This window comes from Castor canadensis, chromosome 3 (assembly GCF_047511655.1).
Source record: "Castor canadensis chromosome 3, mCasCan1.hap1v2, whole genome shotgun sequence".
Lineage (NCBI taxonomy): Eukaryota > Metazoa > Chordata > Mammalia > Rodentia > Castoridae > Castor > Castor canadensis.
Genome location: NC_133388.1, coordinates 171,886,177 through 171,906,498, shown reverse-complemented (window position 1 = coordinate 171,906,498; position 20,322 = coordinate 171,886,177). Strand labels below are relative to the sequence as shown.

At 34.8% G+C, this 20,322-nt stretch overlaps 1 protein-coding gene across 6 annotated transcripts in view; it reads left to right on the top strand.

Annotated features, from left to right (window-relative positions):
• Csmd3 (CUB and Sushi multiple domains 3) overlaps window positions 1-20,322 on the top strand; it is a 1,205,819-nt gene that overhangs the window by 885,290 nt on the left and 300,207 nt on the right. For all 6 annotated transcript variants that reach the window (XM_074069090.1, XM_074069089.1, XM_074069088.1 and 3 more), the window contains 3 exons: window positions 8,140-8,331; window positions 12,364-12,490; window positions 14,080-14,282. In XM_074069090.1, coding sequence (XP_073925191.1) covers window positions 8,140-8,331; window positions 12,364-12,490; window positions 14,080-14,282 — 522 coding nt within the window. The remainder of the gene's footprint in view (window positions 1-8,139; window positions 8,332-12,363; window positions 12,491-14,079; window positions 14,283-20,322) is intronic.

Genomic DNA, 20,322 nt, shown 5'->3' with positions numbered 1-20,322 from the left:
TGAGTAGAAGCTTTTAGTTCTACACAAATCTTACCTTTCAATACAGTGAAAAAATCCTCTACACAAGTGATCAGGGACTCCATATGCAAGGGGTGGAAAATAGGATAAAATAGGCTTATTCTGCTTCTGACAGCTTTCTCTCTCTCTTTCTGAAAAGAAGGCAAAAATATTTGCTCTTAGGAGACAAAATGGGTAAGAGCATGGGTTCTTCCTTTAATCTTTTGGAATGTAACAGTTCTCTACTGGCCATATTAGCCTCCCTTGTCTCCAGATTTTACAACCTAGAGATATCTATAAGTTTCTAGACCTCATCCTTCCTTGAAATGTAAACATAGCATCCTCCACAGACAGATAAATTTCTCTGGATTCCTCTCTCTACTCATATAGTTGTAAATCAATGTTTCCTAAAGGTTGCTCTTTGCCCAGGATTTCAGATTGAAATAAGTTCACGCAGCAAGCCCCAACTTTGCATAAACTCAAAAATACATTCTCTACATTTCAGAGTAACAACTTGTAGAGCTTTCTTAATTTTTCTTTCCCTTGAGAATTAATAAGAACTTTTTTGTCTGGAGAAAATAGAATATAAAAATTTTGAGTTCAGTTCATTTATTGATAGATAAAATGTGTTTTAAATGTGGGATTCACTTTCATTTAGCATTATAAAAGTAAAGGTAAAGCAGTGTAAAGTTATATTTGCAGTGGACATATTTATTATATTGGCATTATGACTTCACATAGGAATGATGCACACAGAACTCAGGGAAACATTTATTGTATTTACTAATTCATTATAAAGCAAACACAAATAAAGGACAAATAAAGAGGTATATAGGTGAGGTACAAAAGGGGTTTGAAGGTGCACAAGTTTCTAAAACCATAAAGTTGGGGTGCATTACCCTTCCAGCGTGGGGGTGCATTTTGGAAGTTTTCAGATCCTCTAGCTGAAGGATTTTTATGGAGGTTCCAATGCATAGGCATCATTTATTAAGCTCCTAACCATTGGTAATTAATCCCTCAGCAGTACCTCCCAGCAAAAGTATGTGAGCATAAGGGGGTAGGAGATAAAAATTCTACCCTGTGAGTCACATGTTGAGTTCCTCTGGCATCTAGTCTCAATTTATTGCCAGTGGATAAATGTTGGGGAGGTCTCAGAGATGAAGACCAGATTGAGATGACTATTCATTGTTTCCAGATTCTCCTTCCCCAGCAGAGAAAAAAATTCAAATACAAGAAAAAGGAATTGGCATGGAGTTTTATTATAAAATTAAAGTGAGCATACACACTAGAGAGGTAGTGCAAGTTCCTCAGAATGAGTTGTATGCCCCAGGATTTTGGATAACTCGTCATATGAGCAAACTTTAATACAGGAGAGTATTATTCATGAGTTAAAGGCAAGGAAAAGGTGTTGAGGGGTGTAAAGGGAGGGAGTCCAAGAAGGGTGGGGATTTGCCCAGAATAGAGTTACTCTCTTTTCTGACCTTATATAGGGTTTTCAGATATGTTGTGTTGTCAGGTACTTAATGGGAACAGTAATTTCCGCAAGGCTAATGATATGGAGAGAACAATGAAACAAGGACATTTAGTGGTGGTCTCAGTTGGCCTTCTAGTTTCCAGATGGTTTTGCATGATCTTGGTCTTCAGTGTTTGTGTGGACATATAATGTTCTCCTCTAACACAGCGTTGTGATTGTATCAGCTTCTTGGCACCCTGCAGTCTACCTTACTTTCCCCCTATACTTATGTAGCCTACCTCACATTCTGCCAGAGAAAGAGGCAGTCCTCATGACCATAGATTCGGGTATGTTAAAAGGCCTTATTTTAAATGAAATAAGACTCTCCTTCCAACCTTATCACTGAGGAAATTACAAAGATTTTAAGAGCTGTGCACCAAGAACTCAGAACAAAACCTAAATATATAATTCTTATTCAATCACACAATAACTGTAGAATCTATTAGTAACTAAATCACTTGAAGCAGGCAGGGCACTACTACTGTAAGTATTGTATAGTCATTTAGACTGTATCATTGATAAACTTTAAAAATACAACAAATTCTAGTTTTCAAGAAATAATACCTAGCTCTTTGTGATTATTTGCATGATATCAATGTTAAATATGATAGGAGTAATGCAAGTAGAGAAAAGTATTTAGTAATTTTTGAAGTAAAAAAGGAATGGGAGTTACTGCAAGGAGGAAAAAGGACAACCTGTTTCCAGCTTCTTTATGCAGTGCTTCTCCTAGTTCTGGCTAAGAAATACCAGTAAAGGCTGAGTGGAGCTTCTAACCCTTCTTCAGAAGCTTGATAACTTTCCTCCAAATTTTTAAAGGATTGAAGTTTTATGTACCACAGAAATGCCTGACTTCAATTCTCCCAATATGGAAGGACTGAAATTGATGTTTGCTAAAAGAATGAGGTGCACAACAAAATGTCAGTTAAAAAAAAAAAAGAGGATTCAAGTAGGGTGCAGAAGCAGACAGCATGAGCTCAGTGACTCCACAACATCACTGAGACACTGTAGCCACATTTGGCAGAAATAAAGGGGCAAGAAGAATCAAAATTTTGACACCTCAAACCCTAGCATGTTGAAAGCTTCTCCATATCATATTACACTCAGAAAACAGGAGGGCTCCCACTGCCACCAGATGCCAGCTCCAAACCTGCTTGGGAGACATTCTGCATACCAAACAGGATTCAGAGGGAAATGAAGAAAATGAATACTCAGTTGCAGATTCCAACAAAACAAAGATAAATGAAGCTAAGGAACCCAATTATGCACACAAGAACATCCTCAAAGTGGAAATCCTGCAAGTAATCACAGAGAATTTAATGGAGATGTTACTAGACATGGTTAACAAAAACGTACAAGAGGTACTCAAGAAATTGCAAGACACTAAAAATGCAGAATACAGGAAGACACAGAAATAAATAAATGAGATCATAGGAGCCCTAAATAAACACTAAAGTGAAACAGAGAACACTATAAATAGAGAGATAAATGAATTAAATACAAAAATAGACAATATGAAAGAGGAAGTCACCCATGATAGGAAAACCTCAGAGAACAAAATGAAACACAAACACAAAACACAATGGAAGGCAACTCCAGCAGACTAGAACAAGTAGAAGACAGAATCTCACAACTTGAAGATGAAATGGAAATTAAAGGAAAAACTGAAGAACTATTAGTCAAACAACTCAAGACCAGTGAAAGGAATATGCAAGAACTCACCAACTCCATCAAAAGACCAAACCTGAGAATCAGGGGCATTGAAGAAGGAGAAGAGGTGCAAGTAAAAGGCATTCATAATATATTCAGCAAAATAATAGAAAATTTCCCAAACCTAGAGAAAGCCATGCCCATTCAGGTACAGAAAGCCTCCAGGACACCAAGCAGACTTGACCAAAATAGAGAAAGAATATTGAAGTCTGTCAGAGAGAAAAAACAAATAACATACAAAAGCAAACCCATCAAAATCACAGCACATTTCTCAACGGAAACATTAAAAGCAAGAGGTGCATGGAGTGAGGTATTCCAGGCACTGAATAAAAATAACTTCAACCCTAGGATACTCTACCTAGCAAAACTATCATTCAGAATAGATGGAGGAATAAAAATCTTCCATGATAAGCAGAAACTAAAACAATATATAACCACCAAGCCACAACTACAAAAGATTCTTCAAGGAATTCTGCACACAGAAAGTGAAAGCAAACAAAACAATGAAAGGGCAGGCAGTACCAAACCACAGAGAAGAAAAGGCAAGAGAGTAGAGAGTAACATTGATTCAGCTGCACACAATCAAACCCTTAAAGAACAAAAACAACTAAATGATAGGAATCACCACATACCTATCTATATTAACACTGAATGTTAATGCCCTTAACTTCCCCATCAAAAGACACCATCTGGCAAGATGGGTTAAAAAGGAAGATCCAACAATCTGTTGTTTACAGGAGACCCGTCTCATTGACAGAAACAAGCACTGGCTTTGGGTGAAAGGCTGAAAGATTTACCAACCCAATGGACCCTGAAAAGAGGCAGGAGTAGCAATATTTATCTTGGACAAAGAAGACTTCAAACTGAGATTGATCAAACGAGATAAAGATGGTCACTCCACACTAATAAAAGGGGAATTACACCAAAAGGAAATTACAATTATCAACCTATATGCACCCAATGTCAGTGCACCCAATTTAACCAAACATACTCTGATGGACCTAAAAGCATATATAGAGTCCAACACAGTGTAGTGGGGGACTTTAATACCCCCCTATCACCAAAGATAGGTGATCCAAACAAAAAAAATCAATGAAGAAATTCAAGAAAAAAATCATACCACAGATCAAATGGACCTAGCTGATGTCTACAGAATATTTTATCCAACTTCTGCACAATACACATTCTTCTCAACAGCCCATGGAGCTTTTTCCAGAATTGATCATATATTAGGGCACAAAGCAAGCTTCAGCAAATATAAGAAAATAGAAATAATCCTATGCATTCTATCTGATCAACAACAAAAACAACAATAGAAAACATGCAAACAATTGGAAGCTGAACAACACATTGCTCAAGGATCAGTAGGTCACTGATGAAATAAAAGGGGAAAATAAAAATTTCCTGGATGTTAATGAAAATAAAAACACAACCTACCAGAACCTATGGGACACAGCAAAGGCAGTCCTAAGAGGAAAGTTTGTAGCCATGAGTGTATATATTAAAAGGACAGAAAGATCTCAAATAAATGACCTAATGCTACATCTCAAACTCCTAGAAAAACAAGAACAAGCAAAACCCAAAACAAGCAGAAAGAGAGAAATAATAAAAATAAGGACCAAAATCAATGAAATAGAAACAAGCAAAATATATATATAAAGAATCAATGAAAAAAAAGTTGGTTCTTTGAAAAAATAAATAAGATTGACAGACCCCTGGCAAACCTGACTAAAATGAGGAGAGATAAAACCCAAATCAGAAAAATCAGAAATGCAAAAGGCGGGATAACAATAACTACCATGGAAATCCAGGAAATCATCAGAGACTACTTTGAGAACCTATATTCCAAAAATATTAAAATCGTGAAGAAATGGAAACATTTCTAGATACTTATGACCACCCAAAATTGAACCAAAAGGATATTAGTCACCTGAACAGATCTATAACACTGAATGAAATTTAGGCAGCAATAAAGAGTCTCCCAAAAGAGAAAAGTCCAGGACCTGATGGATTCTCAACTGAATTCTACCAGATCTTTAAAGGAAAACTAATACCACTCTCCTTAAATTTTTCCATGAAATTGAAGGGAACGGAACACTGCCTAGCAAATTTTATGAAGCCAGTGTTGCACTCATCCTAAAACCAGACAAAGACACATCCAAAAAGGAGAACTATAGGTCAATCTCCTTAATGAACATCAATGCAAAAGTCCTCAGTAAAATAATGGCAAACCGAATCCCACAACATATCAGAAAGATCATTCACCACGACCAAGTTGGCTTCATCCCAGGGATACAGGGTGGGTCAACATATGCAAATCCATAAATGTAATACAGCACATTAATAGAAGCAAAGAAGAAAAACACTTGTTCATCTCAATACATGCAGAAAAAGCCTTTGATAAGATCCAACACCACTTTATGATAAAATCTCAGAGAAAACTAGGAATAGAAGGAATGTACCTCAACAATGTAAAGGCTATATATGGCATACCTATAAACAACATCATACTTAATGGAGAAAAACTGAAACCATTTCCCCTAAAATCAGGAACGAGACAAGGGCACCATTATACCCACTCCTATTCAACATAATCCTGGAATTCATAGCCAGAGCAATTAGGCAAGAAGAAGAAATAAAAGGAATACAAATAGGTAAAGAAACTGTCAAAATATCCTTATATGCAGATGACATGATCCTATATCTTAAAGACTAAAAAAACTCTCCCCAAAAACTCCTAGACACAATAAACAGCTACAGCAAGGTGGCAGGATAGAAAATCAACTTACAAAAATCATTAGCTTTTCTATGTACCAACAACAAACAAATTATGAAAGAATATATGGAAACAATTCCATTTACAATAGCCTCAAAAAAAATCAAATATTTAGGAATAAACTTAACAAAGGATATGAATGACCTCTACAAGGAGAACTACAAACCCCTGAAGAAAGAGATCGAGGTAGGTTACAGTAGGTGGAGAGATCTCCCATGCTTATGGATTGGTAGAATCAGCATAGTAAAAATGGCTATAGTACCAAAAGTAATGTACATGTTTGATGCAATTCTCATCAAAATTCCAATAACAGTCATCACAGAGATGGAAAAATCTACCCTAAAGTTCATTTGGAAACACAAGAGACTGAGAACAGTCAAGACAATACTTAGCAAAAAGAACAATGCTGGAGATATCACAATATCCAACTTCAAACTATATTACAAAACAATAGCAATAAAAACAGCATGGTACTGGCACAAAAACAGATATGAAGGGCAGTGGAACAGAATAGAGGAACTGGATTTGAATCCACACAGCTATGCCCACTTTATTTTTGACAAAGGTGCCAAAAATATACGATGGAGAAAAGACACCCTCTTCAACAAATGTTGCTGGGAAAAGTGGCTATCTGCCTGCAAAATATGAAACTAGATCCGTGTTTATCACCCTGTACTAGTATCAACTCAAGATGGATGAAGAATCTTAAAATCAGACCCAAAACTCTGAAGTTAGTACAGGAAAGAACAGGGAATACTCTGGAAGTGATAGGTATAGGCAAGGACTTCCTCAATAGAATCCTAGCAGCTCAGCAACTAAGAGAAGGGATGGACAAATGGGACTACATAAAATTAAAAAGCTTCTCCACAACAAAATAAATGGTCTCTAAACTGAAGAGATCACCCACAGAGTGGGAGAAAATGTTTGCCAGCTATACATCAAAGGACTGATCACCAAAATATACAGGGAGCTTGAAAAAACTAAACTCTCCCAAAATCAATGAAACAATAAAGAAATGGGATACTGAACTAAACAGAACATTTTCAAAAGAGGAAAATCAAGTATCCAAAACCACATGAAAAAATGCTCACCATTTCTGGCCATAAAGGAAATGCAAATCAAAACCACACTAAGATTCCACCTCACCCCTGTTAGAATAGCTATCATCAAAAACACCACCAACAGCAAGTGTTGGCGAGGATGTGAGGAAAAAGGAACCCTCTTACACTGCTGGTGGGAATGCAAGCTGGTGCAACCACTCTGGAAAACAATATAGAGGCTTCTTAAAAATCTAAACATAGATCTGCCATATGACCCAGCAATCCATTCCTAGGGATATACCTAAAAGAAAGCGACTCAGGTTACTCCAGAGGCTCCACCACTGACATGTTTATTGCAGCACTATTCAAAATAGGCAAGTTATGGAAACAGCTAAGATACCTCACTACTGACAAATGGATTAAGAAAAATGTGATGTTTATACACATGGAATTTCACTCAGTCATGAACAAGAATGAAATCTTATCATTTGCAAGTAAATGGATGGAACTGGAGAACATCATCTTGAGCTAGGTTAGCCAGGCTCAGAAGACCAAAAATCGTATGTTCTCTCTCATATGAGGACTTTAGATTTAGGGAAAAAGCAGTAATGATGGACTTGGGTCACACACTAAGGGGAGAGCACATACGAGAGGAATGGGGATGGAAAGCCAAACTTAAAAGTGTTCGATGTCCCCACTGCAGAGGAGCTAACCTTAAAGCAACAGAAGTCAATATGGGAAAGTGACTGGGAAGTAGTGAAGAGGTCAGGTAGAGATGAATCAATTCAAGTTGTAATAGACATGTGCATCGAAGCAATGGTAGGAATCTCTCTGTATAGCTATCCTTATCTCAACTAGCAAAACACTTTGTCTTTCTTAATATTGCTTATATCTTCTCTTCAACAAAATTAGAGAAAAGGGCAGAACAGGTTCTTCCTGGGAACGAGGTGGGGGGGAGATGGTGGAGGGGTGGGGAGATGGAGGGGATGGCCCAAACAATGTATGCACATATGAATTATAATTAAAGAGAAAAAAAGGAAAGGAAAATTTGTGTAATTCTAAATTCTCTTAATTTTTCTTTTAATCAATTTATACTTATCTCACAGGTTTTGAACTTTCACATTGTGAAGATCCTGGCATTCCACAATTTGGATATAAGATCAGTGACCAAGGCCACTTTGCTGGTAGCACTATCATTTATGGATGCAATCCAGGCTACACTCTCCACGGAAGCAGCCTTCTCAAATGTATGACAGGGGAGAGAAGGGCCTGGGACTATCCTCTGCCTTCCTGTATAGGTAGGGTACTTTGTGAGATTTTCATTAAATATGTATATGGAAATATTATCAAAATATCCTCTACTTTCAAGTGTTTCTCTCTGTCCAGACACAACTCAGACCTCAAATCAAGAAGATAGTGAGTTAACAATTTGCATTTGTCAGAAGGAAATTCGTGGGAAGTAAATGGTCCTTTTCACAATTTTATCAATGTGTACAATTGATAAGGGATAATCAATTGGGGGGGTAATATAATCTGTACACATTCATTGTATTTCTGCCCTTATGTTGAAATTTAACTCACTACAATAATATTAAGAGTTTTAGTCTTGTATATGTATTGAACATCATTGACCATATTTTCTTTATTTTATAAAATCATTGCACATCTTGGAATCACAGTGAATTTGTTTTTAAAAAACTATTCTTAATAACTAAAAAGGTATTGTTTAATGTACACACTTTTAAAACAATCTAAGAAAGCAATTGACTTTTCTTATTCATGTACAGCATAGAAATGAATTGTCAATGTGAAAAAGCATGTGAAAAACAGTAACATGAGATATATTGCCTACATGAAGATTAAAAATGATAATTTTCTTTTTTTTTCATGACTAAGCACTATTTTATTCCTAACATTTTGTAGATCAGTTAATAAATAAACGGGTGTATAGGGGTGGAATAGTATGTCCCAAGTTAGAATACCAGGACAACAAAAGAAATCAACATTGTTGCAAGACACTAACTCTCCAACAGAAAATAGTAAGCCATTCAAAATGGCATTTATAGAGATACAACATGATGTCGTGTCAAGCCCATGCAGATAAAATTGATTTGCTTCTTTTAAAACAAACTTTAATGATGATAACTGATACATATTAAAAAAGCTGGACATATTTAATGTTTATAATTGGGTAAATTTGGAGAGTTGAACCTTTTCAGGCAAGTGGAAAATTTCTATCATTGTTACTTGTGACAAGTAGCACAATAGTAACTATGAAACTTGCTAGAATTCAAATAAAAAATAAAGGAATTCTAGTCATTGCAACTAATTGCATAGTATTTTTGATGTCAAGAGGCTCTTTTTTGGCTTATTGAAACATTGATTCAAATAAACAACAATATGTTTTCATCTAATCCAAAGGCAATCACAGTTCATTATTTTCAGGTGTCTTCTGAATTTTGGAATGATTAACAATATAATACATAAAATAATAATCAACCTGAATTACTTAAAGCTTGGAATTCTGGAATGATCAGCAGTTGGCCTGCTCACTTTGGTTTTGAGAAAAATGAACCACTAATTATTTCTCTCTGATATTGTATTCTTTGATATGCATTTGAAACATGCTTAGAAAATCATTAAGGGATTTAATATCACAAAACTATAAACTTGTAAATATTGATTTGCCATGGTGCCCTTAAAATAAAAATCACAAGAGAATACATTAAAATTATATATTTTCTGAATATATTGAACCAAGCTCAAAACATTATTTTATGAAAAGATTTTGAACTGATGGAAGGGCATTTGGTTTTAGGTGAGAAGATTTTAATTGTGCATGAAACAAATAAATGCATTTTACATTAAAAAATACTGCACATCAATCTTACCGATTTGATACTGTAAAGATTTCATGGGAAGGGTAAACTATCTTAATGGTAGAATATCAAATTTAACAGCCATAAAGAGCTGAACATGGAGCGAGTGATGCTGAAGGTTAAATTCTATTTTAGTCTTGTTATTTTCCACAGAACACAATTAATAGCCTTATTCCTTGGACTAAGATTAGTTTTTGTCTGTTCATTAACCTTTAATATCTATTAAACTATATTTTTACTTCTGTAAAATACAAAGATTTTTCTCAATTATATGAATAATTTCCTGATAATCATATTTCTGACGAGATCGGGCCCATTCAGGGTGGTATGGCTGTTGACTGATAATAAATCATATTTCTAAAGCCTTACCCTGATGAAATAGAAATTAATTTTTGAAGTTTCATGTCTGGAGCTAATCTATATCCCTTCTTTAAACATTTTATTTTATTTTTATTTTAGAAACATAAGTCTTCTGTCAAAATATAAATTCTTTGTTACAACATATCACACTAACTCTTTCGAGATGATAATATTTGTAGCAAACAAGTATGGAGGGAAAAAGCTATATTTAAATTCAAGAGTAATTTTGAATGTGAAACTTCAACTGAGTAAAAGTTAATCTTAGCAATAAAGTATCACCTTTTTTCAAGATAATGTATGCCTAAAGCAGATAAATCATAAAAAAGAATGGAAAATGAATATACAGTAGTTCTATAGTCCTAGGTTGTCCAGAAAAGTTTATGTTTAAAAATCTAGGAACATAAAACATGCAATGGTGTCAAACATCTTAAATATTAATATCTTCTTATGTTAAAAATCACCTGTTTGTTATTATAAAATAGTGTTTTAATACAAAATAATAATCCTGAACCTGTTTTTAGATGTATCAGTCAAGTTCCTCTAAAGAAACAGAATAGGGTTCTGTCTTCCTCTCTTACCTCTGCCCTTCCTTCTTCCCCTAAAGAGATTTATTTTTTTTAATTGATTCAGCAGCTGTATGGGCAAGTCTAAAGTCTGTTACAGGTTATATCAACAGATCAGAAATTAAAGCCATAGTTAATGTTGCAGTTTGGAGAGAAGTTTTTGCTCTTAAGGACTGTCAGTTGATTGGATGAGGCCCTCCTGTATTATTCAGGATCATCAGCTTTGCTTAAAAGTAAATTGATTATACATGTAAACCATATCTTTAAATGGCTTTCACACCCACATTAGAATTTAATAAAATAACTTGTTATTTAGCATAGCCAAGGTGACACTATTGTAAAACTAATCATCAGAGTGTGTTGTAAATATAACAGATAAAAATCCTTGAAACACATCTTGATATATGGAGCTTATAAATTTAAGCCATTAAATTCTAGTGTTACCAGGTTTCTTCCAAATGATAAAACTTTGTGTCATTGACTTTGATCTAATAACAATAATAAACAGAAAAAGTTTAATTCCCTCATCAAATCTGAGTAAGACAAACAATTCAGAGAACAAAAAATGTATAGGCCTATCTTCAAACATTTAAGTAAAATGGAAAATGTATTTCCCATTGTATTTGTTTCTTGGCCCGAGGATAAAGTGGAGAAATTTTAAATGTAACATACATTATACAGTATTTTCTTTGTTTCTAGGGTTTAGAGATGTAGATCAATATACTTACTAAAATACTTTCCCTTTTCTCCAATACAGAAAATTCATCCTAAATTGTCTGCTTACAAAGTAAAATCTTATTAGACCTTCCAATAGTGTTAAATAGTAGAAAATGGAGAGGGAATCTTGCAAAAGATAAAATTTTAATTGTATCATATGGCAATCCTTTCATTTTTAATTCAATATATTTTATAAAAATTAGAGGCCACATTTAATCAAAACCACACTAGTCTTAACTGAAGTAAAAAAATCTAAAACGAATGCTATTCTGACTTTTGGGAGGTTAAAAGGGAAAGAGTTTAGAGTGATTTAAAGGGGAATGAAAGGACAATGAAATTTAGAATGCCTGAAGGACCACAGTAAAGATTAGTTTTTCTCAGAGGTGGGGTAGCAAAATGATGAATAATTCAGTCTTTGATGCACTAGCAGTGAGCTCCTTGCCATCTGTTTCCCTTTTAAAATTATCATCATTGAACAACACATCTTAAAATGTTTCAAAGCTGACCTCAGAGATCTTGAGTATGTTCTTTTTCTCATTCCATAATTAGGTTTGCTTTACTGTCTTTTATGTGATCTGATTTGAGATTACATTATCTGCTTAAGCGATATATATTCTCACTTCAACTATACTTAATGAAAGAAATAATACTTAAATGTAAGAAAGTTTATATGAATGTTTGCTATCAAGAAGACGGAGAATAAATTTTTGTTTTCCTTAATGTGAAAGGAAATGTATTCTTGAGAAATTTGTAGATTGTTATAGTTTAGCGTTATTAAATTGTGTCTTAAATTTTTAATCTACTTTGTTAGCTGAATGTGGAGGTCGTTTTAAAGGAGAGTCATCAGGAAGAATCTTGTCTCCTGGCTATCCCTTTCCATATGACAATAATCTGCGTTGCATGTGGGTGATTGAAGTAGATCCAGGGAACATTGTCAGGTAAATAGTTTTCATTTTCTTAAAATTATTAGGAAATCTGGTTTTCCTGATCAGTGCCTGTATGAAATATTATTAACCTTAATGAGGGAAAAATGGTCTTTGTGTATTTAACATATGAAAAAATCTTAATTGGTATGATTTATTCATTTATGTACTGCAATAGGAACTCATATAACCCAGTAGATAGAAGGAAGCATTTCATCATACTCATCAGAGGGCACAGAGATTCAGAGTTTTTCCTGCTTCTTGTGGTTTTTGCTCTTGATGACTGAAGAGGCTGAATCCATCATTTTGATAAGTATACAAAATGTGTATCCTATCATTAAGGGAGTTAGTGTAACACCACTAACATCTAGAAGAAACAAGAATAAGAAGCAATTCAGTAACATTTCCTGTCTTCCCTAGTCGTAGGCAAATTTTTGAAGCATCTGATTTCTGTCCTGTTAACTGTGTTTATTTCTTCCCTACTGAGTTTACGTACATGGCCCACAATTGTTCCAGCTGTTGCCCCTTAGATAAATATTGAACCATCATCTTCTAAATCGACATCAGTCAGATTTCCAAGGTGATCACATACGCTCAGTGCCAGTTTTCCTCTTATGACTGGCTGGGAATGGACATGTGAAATAGTGTGTTATTGGTCACAATAACATTAAAACTAAAGAACTTCTACTTTATATAATTGAAATTTTAGGACAAGCTTCTGGGAGGTGCACTTCCATGCATTGCTGGATGTAGTATGGACTGATATATTGGTCTTGCAAGGCAATGTGCAGAACTCAAAACAGGCCGTCCTGGACTATCATTAGCTTATTTTTCTTTCATCCAGATCATTCATCATCTTATATATATATTAGAATTATTAAACTTAAAACTATTAAATTCAATAGGATTCTGGAATTTTTAAATTAAAGAGAAATTTTATATGAATATGCAACCTACATTTAAAGTTGTGACAATGTATCAAACATGAACATGTATGTAGAGTTAGTTATGTTTACAGATTTGGAATGCTAGTTTTTACACTTGACACAAAATGCACCAGATGCTAATTTGGTCTAGATTAGACAAAAAGAGGAGCAGATTTGCCTTGTAAGAGTAATAAAAGTATGTACTGTGGAGTCAGACAACTTAAGTTAAACTCATGATTCAGTCACCCTTGGCAAATGTTACAACTGTCTAAATTCCATTTGACACATTTGTAAAATTGATATAAAAATTGTCTCAGCTCACTTAGGTCATTATAACAATTATACAAAGAAAATATATGCAATGCATTTTGTGCAGTGTCTGGCACAGAGAAGGTCCTCTATAAATGTCACCTTTTGTTACCACAGTTAAAATTCAAGGATGTGTACCAGAAACTTCTGTAATTTACAAAGATGAAGTAGTGTTTTAAATTATATTCTAAAGAAATAAATTACACTGCTCAAGAAAAGTTCATTGGGGTAATACATATCATTTGCATAATTCAATTTTATCTCAGAAAAGTGAATATCTAATAAAAGTCAGAATGCATGTGTGTTCTATTCTTTATTTGAAATTTAATCTTTGTTTAATGTAATCAGAGGTATATGGTTCTTCTGCAGCCTGCAGTTTCTTGCTTTTGATACTGAAGCATCACATGATATACTCCGAGTTTGGGATGGTCCACCTGAAAATGAGATGCTCTTGAAGGAAATTAGTGGATCTCTTATTCCTGAAGGAATTCATAGCACCCTCAACATAGTAACCATCCAGTTTGACACAGATTTTTATATCAGCAAATCTGGATTTGCAATTCAGTTTTCAAGTGAGTTTTTTTCTTTTTATTTTCTTAAGTGCAAAACAGGAATGCTATTTAACATATCGTTCTACTAACTTTACTGATGTAAATTTTAATTTTAAAATGATAGCAACCTTAAACATTATTATTTCTGATTCTTTGATTCCACTGCAGGTAAGGTAAAAATACACTCATAAAAAAGAATTGCAAGTTACAATATTCATTGTTGGGACTTTCTTTCCAATTATCAAACCACTTATCTTTAGAATAAAGGTGAAGTGAAAATAACTCTGCTGGTGAAATAATTATATTACAATGCCTGGTCCAGGCTAAGCATCTCTTATCCAAAACACTTGAAACTACAGTGCTTCAGAGTCAGGATTTGTATGAGTTATGGAATATTGGCATGTACCTAATGAGATTTCTTTGGGATTGAACCCAAGTCTGAACACAAAATTCAGTTATGTTTTATATATACATTAAACATATGGCCTAGACATAATTTTATGCAATATTTTACTGTACCTGCATTTTGACTCTAACTTATCACATGCATGCAGTTGTAGAATTTTCCACATTTGGAGCATTTCATTTATTTATTCAGATTAAGTTTTGAAGTATTTTAAAATGTGGTTTTTTTTGTAGATAAGGAAGGAAATGAATACTTGCAATTACAAAAAAGCAATCCTTTATTTTACCAAATTTATTTTTCTTCTATTAAAGATATGAATTATATATTCAAATTTGTCTTTAACAAAATTGTTTTAATTAAATAGTTCCTGTAACAATGAAATGCATTAATTTTAAATAATTGCCAGTTTTTTGCCTTGTTAGCTTCTTTTTTTTTTTCATTTTTCTTTTATTATTCATATGTGCATACAAGGCTTGGTTCATTTCTCCCCCCTGCCCCCACCCCCTCCCTTACCACCCACTCCACCACCTCCCTCTCTCTCCCAACCCCTCAATACCTGGCAGAAACTATTTTGCCCTTATTTCTAATTTTGTTGAAGAGAGAGTATAAGCAATAATAGGAAGGAACAAGGGTTTTTGCTGGTTGAGATAAGGATAGCTATACAGGGCATTGACTCACATTGATTTCCTGTGCGTGGGTGTTACCTTCTAGGTTAATTCTTTTTGATCTAACCTTTTCTCTAGTACCTGGTCCCCTTTTCCTATTGGCCTCAGTTGCTTTAAGGTATCTGCTTTAGTTTCTCTGAGTTAAGGGCAACAAATGCTAGCTAGTTTTTTAGGTGTCTTACCTATCCTCACCCCTCCCTTGTGTGCTCTCGCTTTTATCATGTGTTCAAAGTCCAATCCCCTTGTTGTGTTAACCCTTGATCTAATGTCCACATATGAGGGAGAACATATGATTTTTGGTCTTTTGGGCCAGGCTAACCTCACTCAGAATGATGTTCTCCAATTCTCCAATTCCATCCATTTACCAGCGAATGATAACATTTCGTTCTTCTTCATGGCTGCATAAAATTCCATTGTGTATAGATACCACATTTTCTTAATCCATTCATCAGTAGTGGGGCATCTTGGCTGTTTCCATAACTTGGCTATTGTGAATAGTGCCGCAATAAACATGGATGTGCAGGTGCCTCTGGAGTAACAGTCTTTTGGGTATATCCCCAAGAGTGGTATTGCTGGATCAAATGGTAGATTGATGTCCAGCTTTTTAAGTAGCCTCCAAATTTTTTTCCAGAGTGGTTGTACTAGTCTACATTCCCACCAACAGTGTAAGAGGGTTCCTTTTTCCCCACATCCTTGCCAACACCTGTTGTTGGTGGTGTTGCTGATGATGGCTATTCTAACGGGTGAGGTGGAATCTTAGTGTGGTTTTAATTTGCATTTCCTTTATTGCTAGAGATGGTGAGCATTTTTTCATGTGTTTTCTGGCCATTTGAATTTCTTCTTTTGAGAAAGTTCTGTTTAGTTCACTTGCCCATTTCTTTATTGGTTCATTAGTTTTGGGAGAATTTAGTTTTTTAAGTTCCCTGTATATTCTGGTTATCAGTCCTTTGTCTGATGTATAGTTGGCAAATATTTTCTCCCACTCTGTGGGTGTTCTCTTCAGTTTAGAGACCATTTCTTTTGATGACCAGAAGCTTTTTAGTTTTATGAGGTCCCATTTATCTATGCTATCTCTTAGTTGCTGTGCTGCTGGGGTTTCATTGAGAAAGTTCTTACCTATACCTACTAACTCCAGAGTATTTCCTACTCTTTCTTGTATCAACTTTAGAGTTTGTGGTCTGATATTAAGATCCTTGATCCATTTTGAGTTAATCTTGGTATAGGGTGATATACATGGATCTAGTTTCAGTTTTTTGCAGACTGTAACCAGTTTTCCCAGCAGTTTTTGTTGAAGAGGCTGCTATTTCTCCATCGTATATTTTTACCTCCTTTGTCAAAGATAAGTTGCTTATAGTTGTGTGGCTTCATATCTGGGTCCTCTATTCTGTTCCACTGGTCTTCATGTCTGCTTTTGTGCCAGTACCATGCTGTTTTTATCATTATTGCTTTGTAATATAGTTTGAAGTCAGGATTGTGATACCTCCTGCATTGTTCTTTTGACTGAGTATTGCCTTGGCTATTCGTGGCCTCTTGTGTTTCCATATAAATTTCACAGTAGATTTTTCAATCTCTTTAATGAATGTCATTGGGATTTTGATGGGAATTGCATTAAACATATAGATTACTTTTGGGAGTATCGACATTTTTACTATGTTGATTCTACCAGTCCATGAGCATGGGAGATCTCTCTACTTTCTATAGTCTTCCTCAATCTCTTTCTTCAGAAGTGTATAGCTTTCCTTGTAGAGGTCTTTCACATCTTTTGTTAGGTTTACACCTAGGTATTTGATTTTTTTTGAGGCTATTATAAATGGAATTGTTTCATACATTTTTTTTCAGTTTGCTCATTGTTAGTGTATAGAAATGCTAATGATTTTTCTATGTTGATTTTATATCCTGCTACCTTACTATAGCTATTGATGATGTCTAGAAGCTTCTGAGTAGAGTTTTTTGGGTCTTTAAGGTATAGGATCATGTCATCTGCAAATAGGGATATTTTGACAGTTTCTTTACCTATTTGTATTCCTTTTATTCCTTCTTCTTGCCTAATTGCTCTGGCTAGGAATTCCAGTACTATGTTGAATAGGAGTGGAGATAGTGGGCATCCTTTTCTCATTCCTGATTTTAGAGGGAATGGTTTCAGTTTTTCTCCATTAAGTATAATGCTGGCTGTAGGTTTGTCATATATAGCTTTTATAATGTTGAGGTACTTTCCTTCTATTCCTAGTTTTCTTAGAGCTTTTATCATGAAATGGTGTTGGATCTTATCAAAGGCTTTTTCTGCATCTATTGAGATGATCAAGTGGTTTTTGTCTTTGCTTCTGTTAATGTGGTTTATTACGTTTATTGATTTTTGTATGTTGAACCACCCCTGCATCCCTGGGATGAAGCCTACTTGGTCGTGGTGAATAATCTTTTTGATGTGTTGCTGAATTCGGTTTGCCATTATTTTGTTGAGGATTTTTTGCATCAATGTTCATTAAGAAGATTGGCCTATAGTTCTCCTTTTTGGAGGTGTCTTTGCCTGATTTTGGGATAAGAGTAATACTGGCTTCATAAAATGTATTTGGCAGTTTTCCTTCCCTTTCTATTTCATGGAACAGTTTAAGGAGGGTTGGTATCAGTTCTTCTTTAAAGGTCTGATAGAATTCAGCAGAGAATCCATCAGGTCCTGGACTTTTCTTTTTGGGAGACTCTTGATTGCTGCTTCAATTTCATTTTGTGTTATAGGTCTATTCAGGTGATTAATTTCCTCTTGTTTCAGTTTTGGATGATCATATGTATCTAGAAATCTGTCCATTTCTTTTAGAGTTTCAAATTTATTTGAATATAGGTTCTCAAAGTAGTCTCTGATGATTTCCTGGACTTCCATGGTGTTTGTTGTTATCTCCCCTTTTGCATTCCTAATTCTACTAATTTGGGTTTTTTCTTTCCTCATTTTAGTTAGGTTTGCCAGGGGTCTATCGATCTTGTTTATTTTTTCAAAGAACCAACTTTTTGTTTCATTAATTCTTTGTATGGTTTTTTTGGTTTCTATTTCGTTGATTTCAGCTCTCATTTTTATTATTTCTCTCCTTCTATTTGTTTTGGGATTTGCTTGTTCTTGTTTTTCTAGGAGTTTGAGATGTATCATTAGGTCATTGATTTGGGATCTTTCAATCTTTTTAATATATGCACTCATGGCTATAAACTTTCCTCTCAAGACTGCCTTAGCTGTGTCCCATAGGTTCCGGTAGGTTGTGTTTTCATTTTCATTGACTTCCAGGAACTTTTTCATTTCCTCTTTTATTGCATCGATGATCCATTTTTCATTAAGTAATGAGTTATTTAGTTTCCAGCTTTTTGCATGTTTTTTGTCTTTACTTTTGTTGTTGAGTTCTACTTTTACTGCATTGTGGTCAGATAGTATGCACAGTATTATTTCTATTTTCTTATATTTGCTGAGGCTTGCTTTGTGCCCTAGGATATGATCTATTTTGGAGAAGGTTCCATGGGCTGCTGAGAAGAATGTATATTGTGTAGAGGTTGGATGAAATGTTCTGTAGACATCTACTAGGTCCACTTGGTCTATTGCATATTTTAGATCTTGGATTTCTTTATTGAGTTTTTGTTTGGATGACCTATCTATTGATGATAATGGAGTGTTAAAGTCTCCCACAACCACTGTGTTGGCGTTTATATATGCTTTTAGGTCTTTCAGGGTATGTTTGATGAAATTGGATGTGTTGACATTGGGTGCATACAGATTGATGATTATTATTTCCTTTTGGTCTATTTCCCCTTTTATTAGTATGGAATGTCCTTCTTTATCTCATTTGATCAATGTAGGTTTGAAGTCTACCTTGTCAGAGATAAGTATTGCTACTCCTGCTTGTTTTCGGGGGCCATTGACTTGGTAAATCTTCTTCCAGCCTTTCATCCTAAGCATATGCTTATTTCTGTCGGTGAGATGAGTCTCCTGTAAGCAACAAATTGTTGGATCTTCTTTTTTAATCCATTTTGTCAAACGGTGTCTTTTGATGGGTGAATTAAGTCCATTAACATTAAGCGTTAGTACTGATAGGTATGTGGTGATTCCTGCCATTTAGTTGTCTTAGTTGTTTGAAGGTTTGATTGTGTGTACCTAACTTGATGTTACTCTCTACTGTCTTGCTTTTTCTTATCCTGTGGTTTGGTGCTGCCTGCCTTTTCATGGTTAAGTTGGGTGTCACTTTCTGTGTGCAGGATCCCTTGCAGAATCTTTTATAATGGTGGCTTTGTGGTCACATATTGTTTTAGTTTCTGCTTATCATGGAAGACTTTTATTGCTCCATCTATTTTGAATGATAGCTTTGCTGGGTAGAGTATCCTGGGGTTGAAGTTATTTTCATTCAGTGCCTGGAAGATCTCACCCCACGCTCTTCTTGCTTTTAATGTTTCTGTTGAGAAGTCTGCTGTGATTTTGATGGGTTTACCTTTGTATTTTACTTGTTTTTTCTCTCTTACAGCCTTCAATATTCTTTCCTTAGTTTCTGAACTTGTTGTTTTAATGATGATATGTCATGGAGTAGTTCTATTTTGATCTGGTCTGTTTGGTGTCCTGGAGGCCTCTTGCATCTGTATGGGAATATCTTTCTCTAGATTTGGGAAATGTTCCGTTATTATTTTGTTGAATATATTATGCATTCCCTTCGCTTGCACCTCTTCTCCTTCTTCGATGCCCCTGATTCTCAAGTTTGGTCTTTTGATGGAATCAGTGAGTTCTTGCATTTTCTTTGCACAGCTCTTGAGTTGTTTAATTAATAGTTCTTTGGTTTTTCCTTTAATTGCCATTTCATCTTCAAGTTCTGAGATTCTGTCTTCTGTTTGTTCTATTCTGCTGGATTGGCCTTCCATTTTGTTTTGCAGTTCTGTTTTGTTCTTTTTTCTGAGGTTTTCCATATCCTGGCAGTTTTCTTCTTTAATGTTGTCTATTTTTGTCCTGAGTTCATTTATCCGTTTATTCATTGTG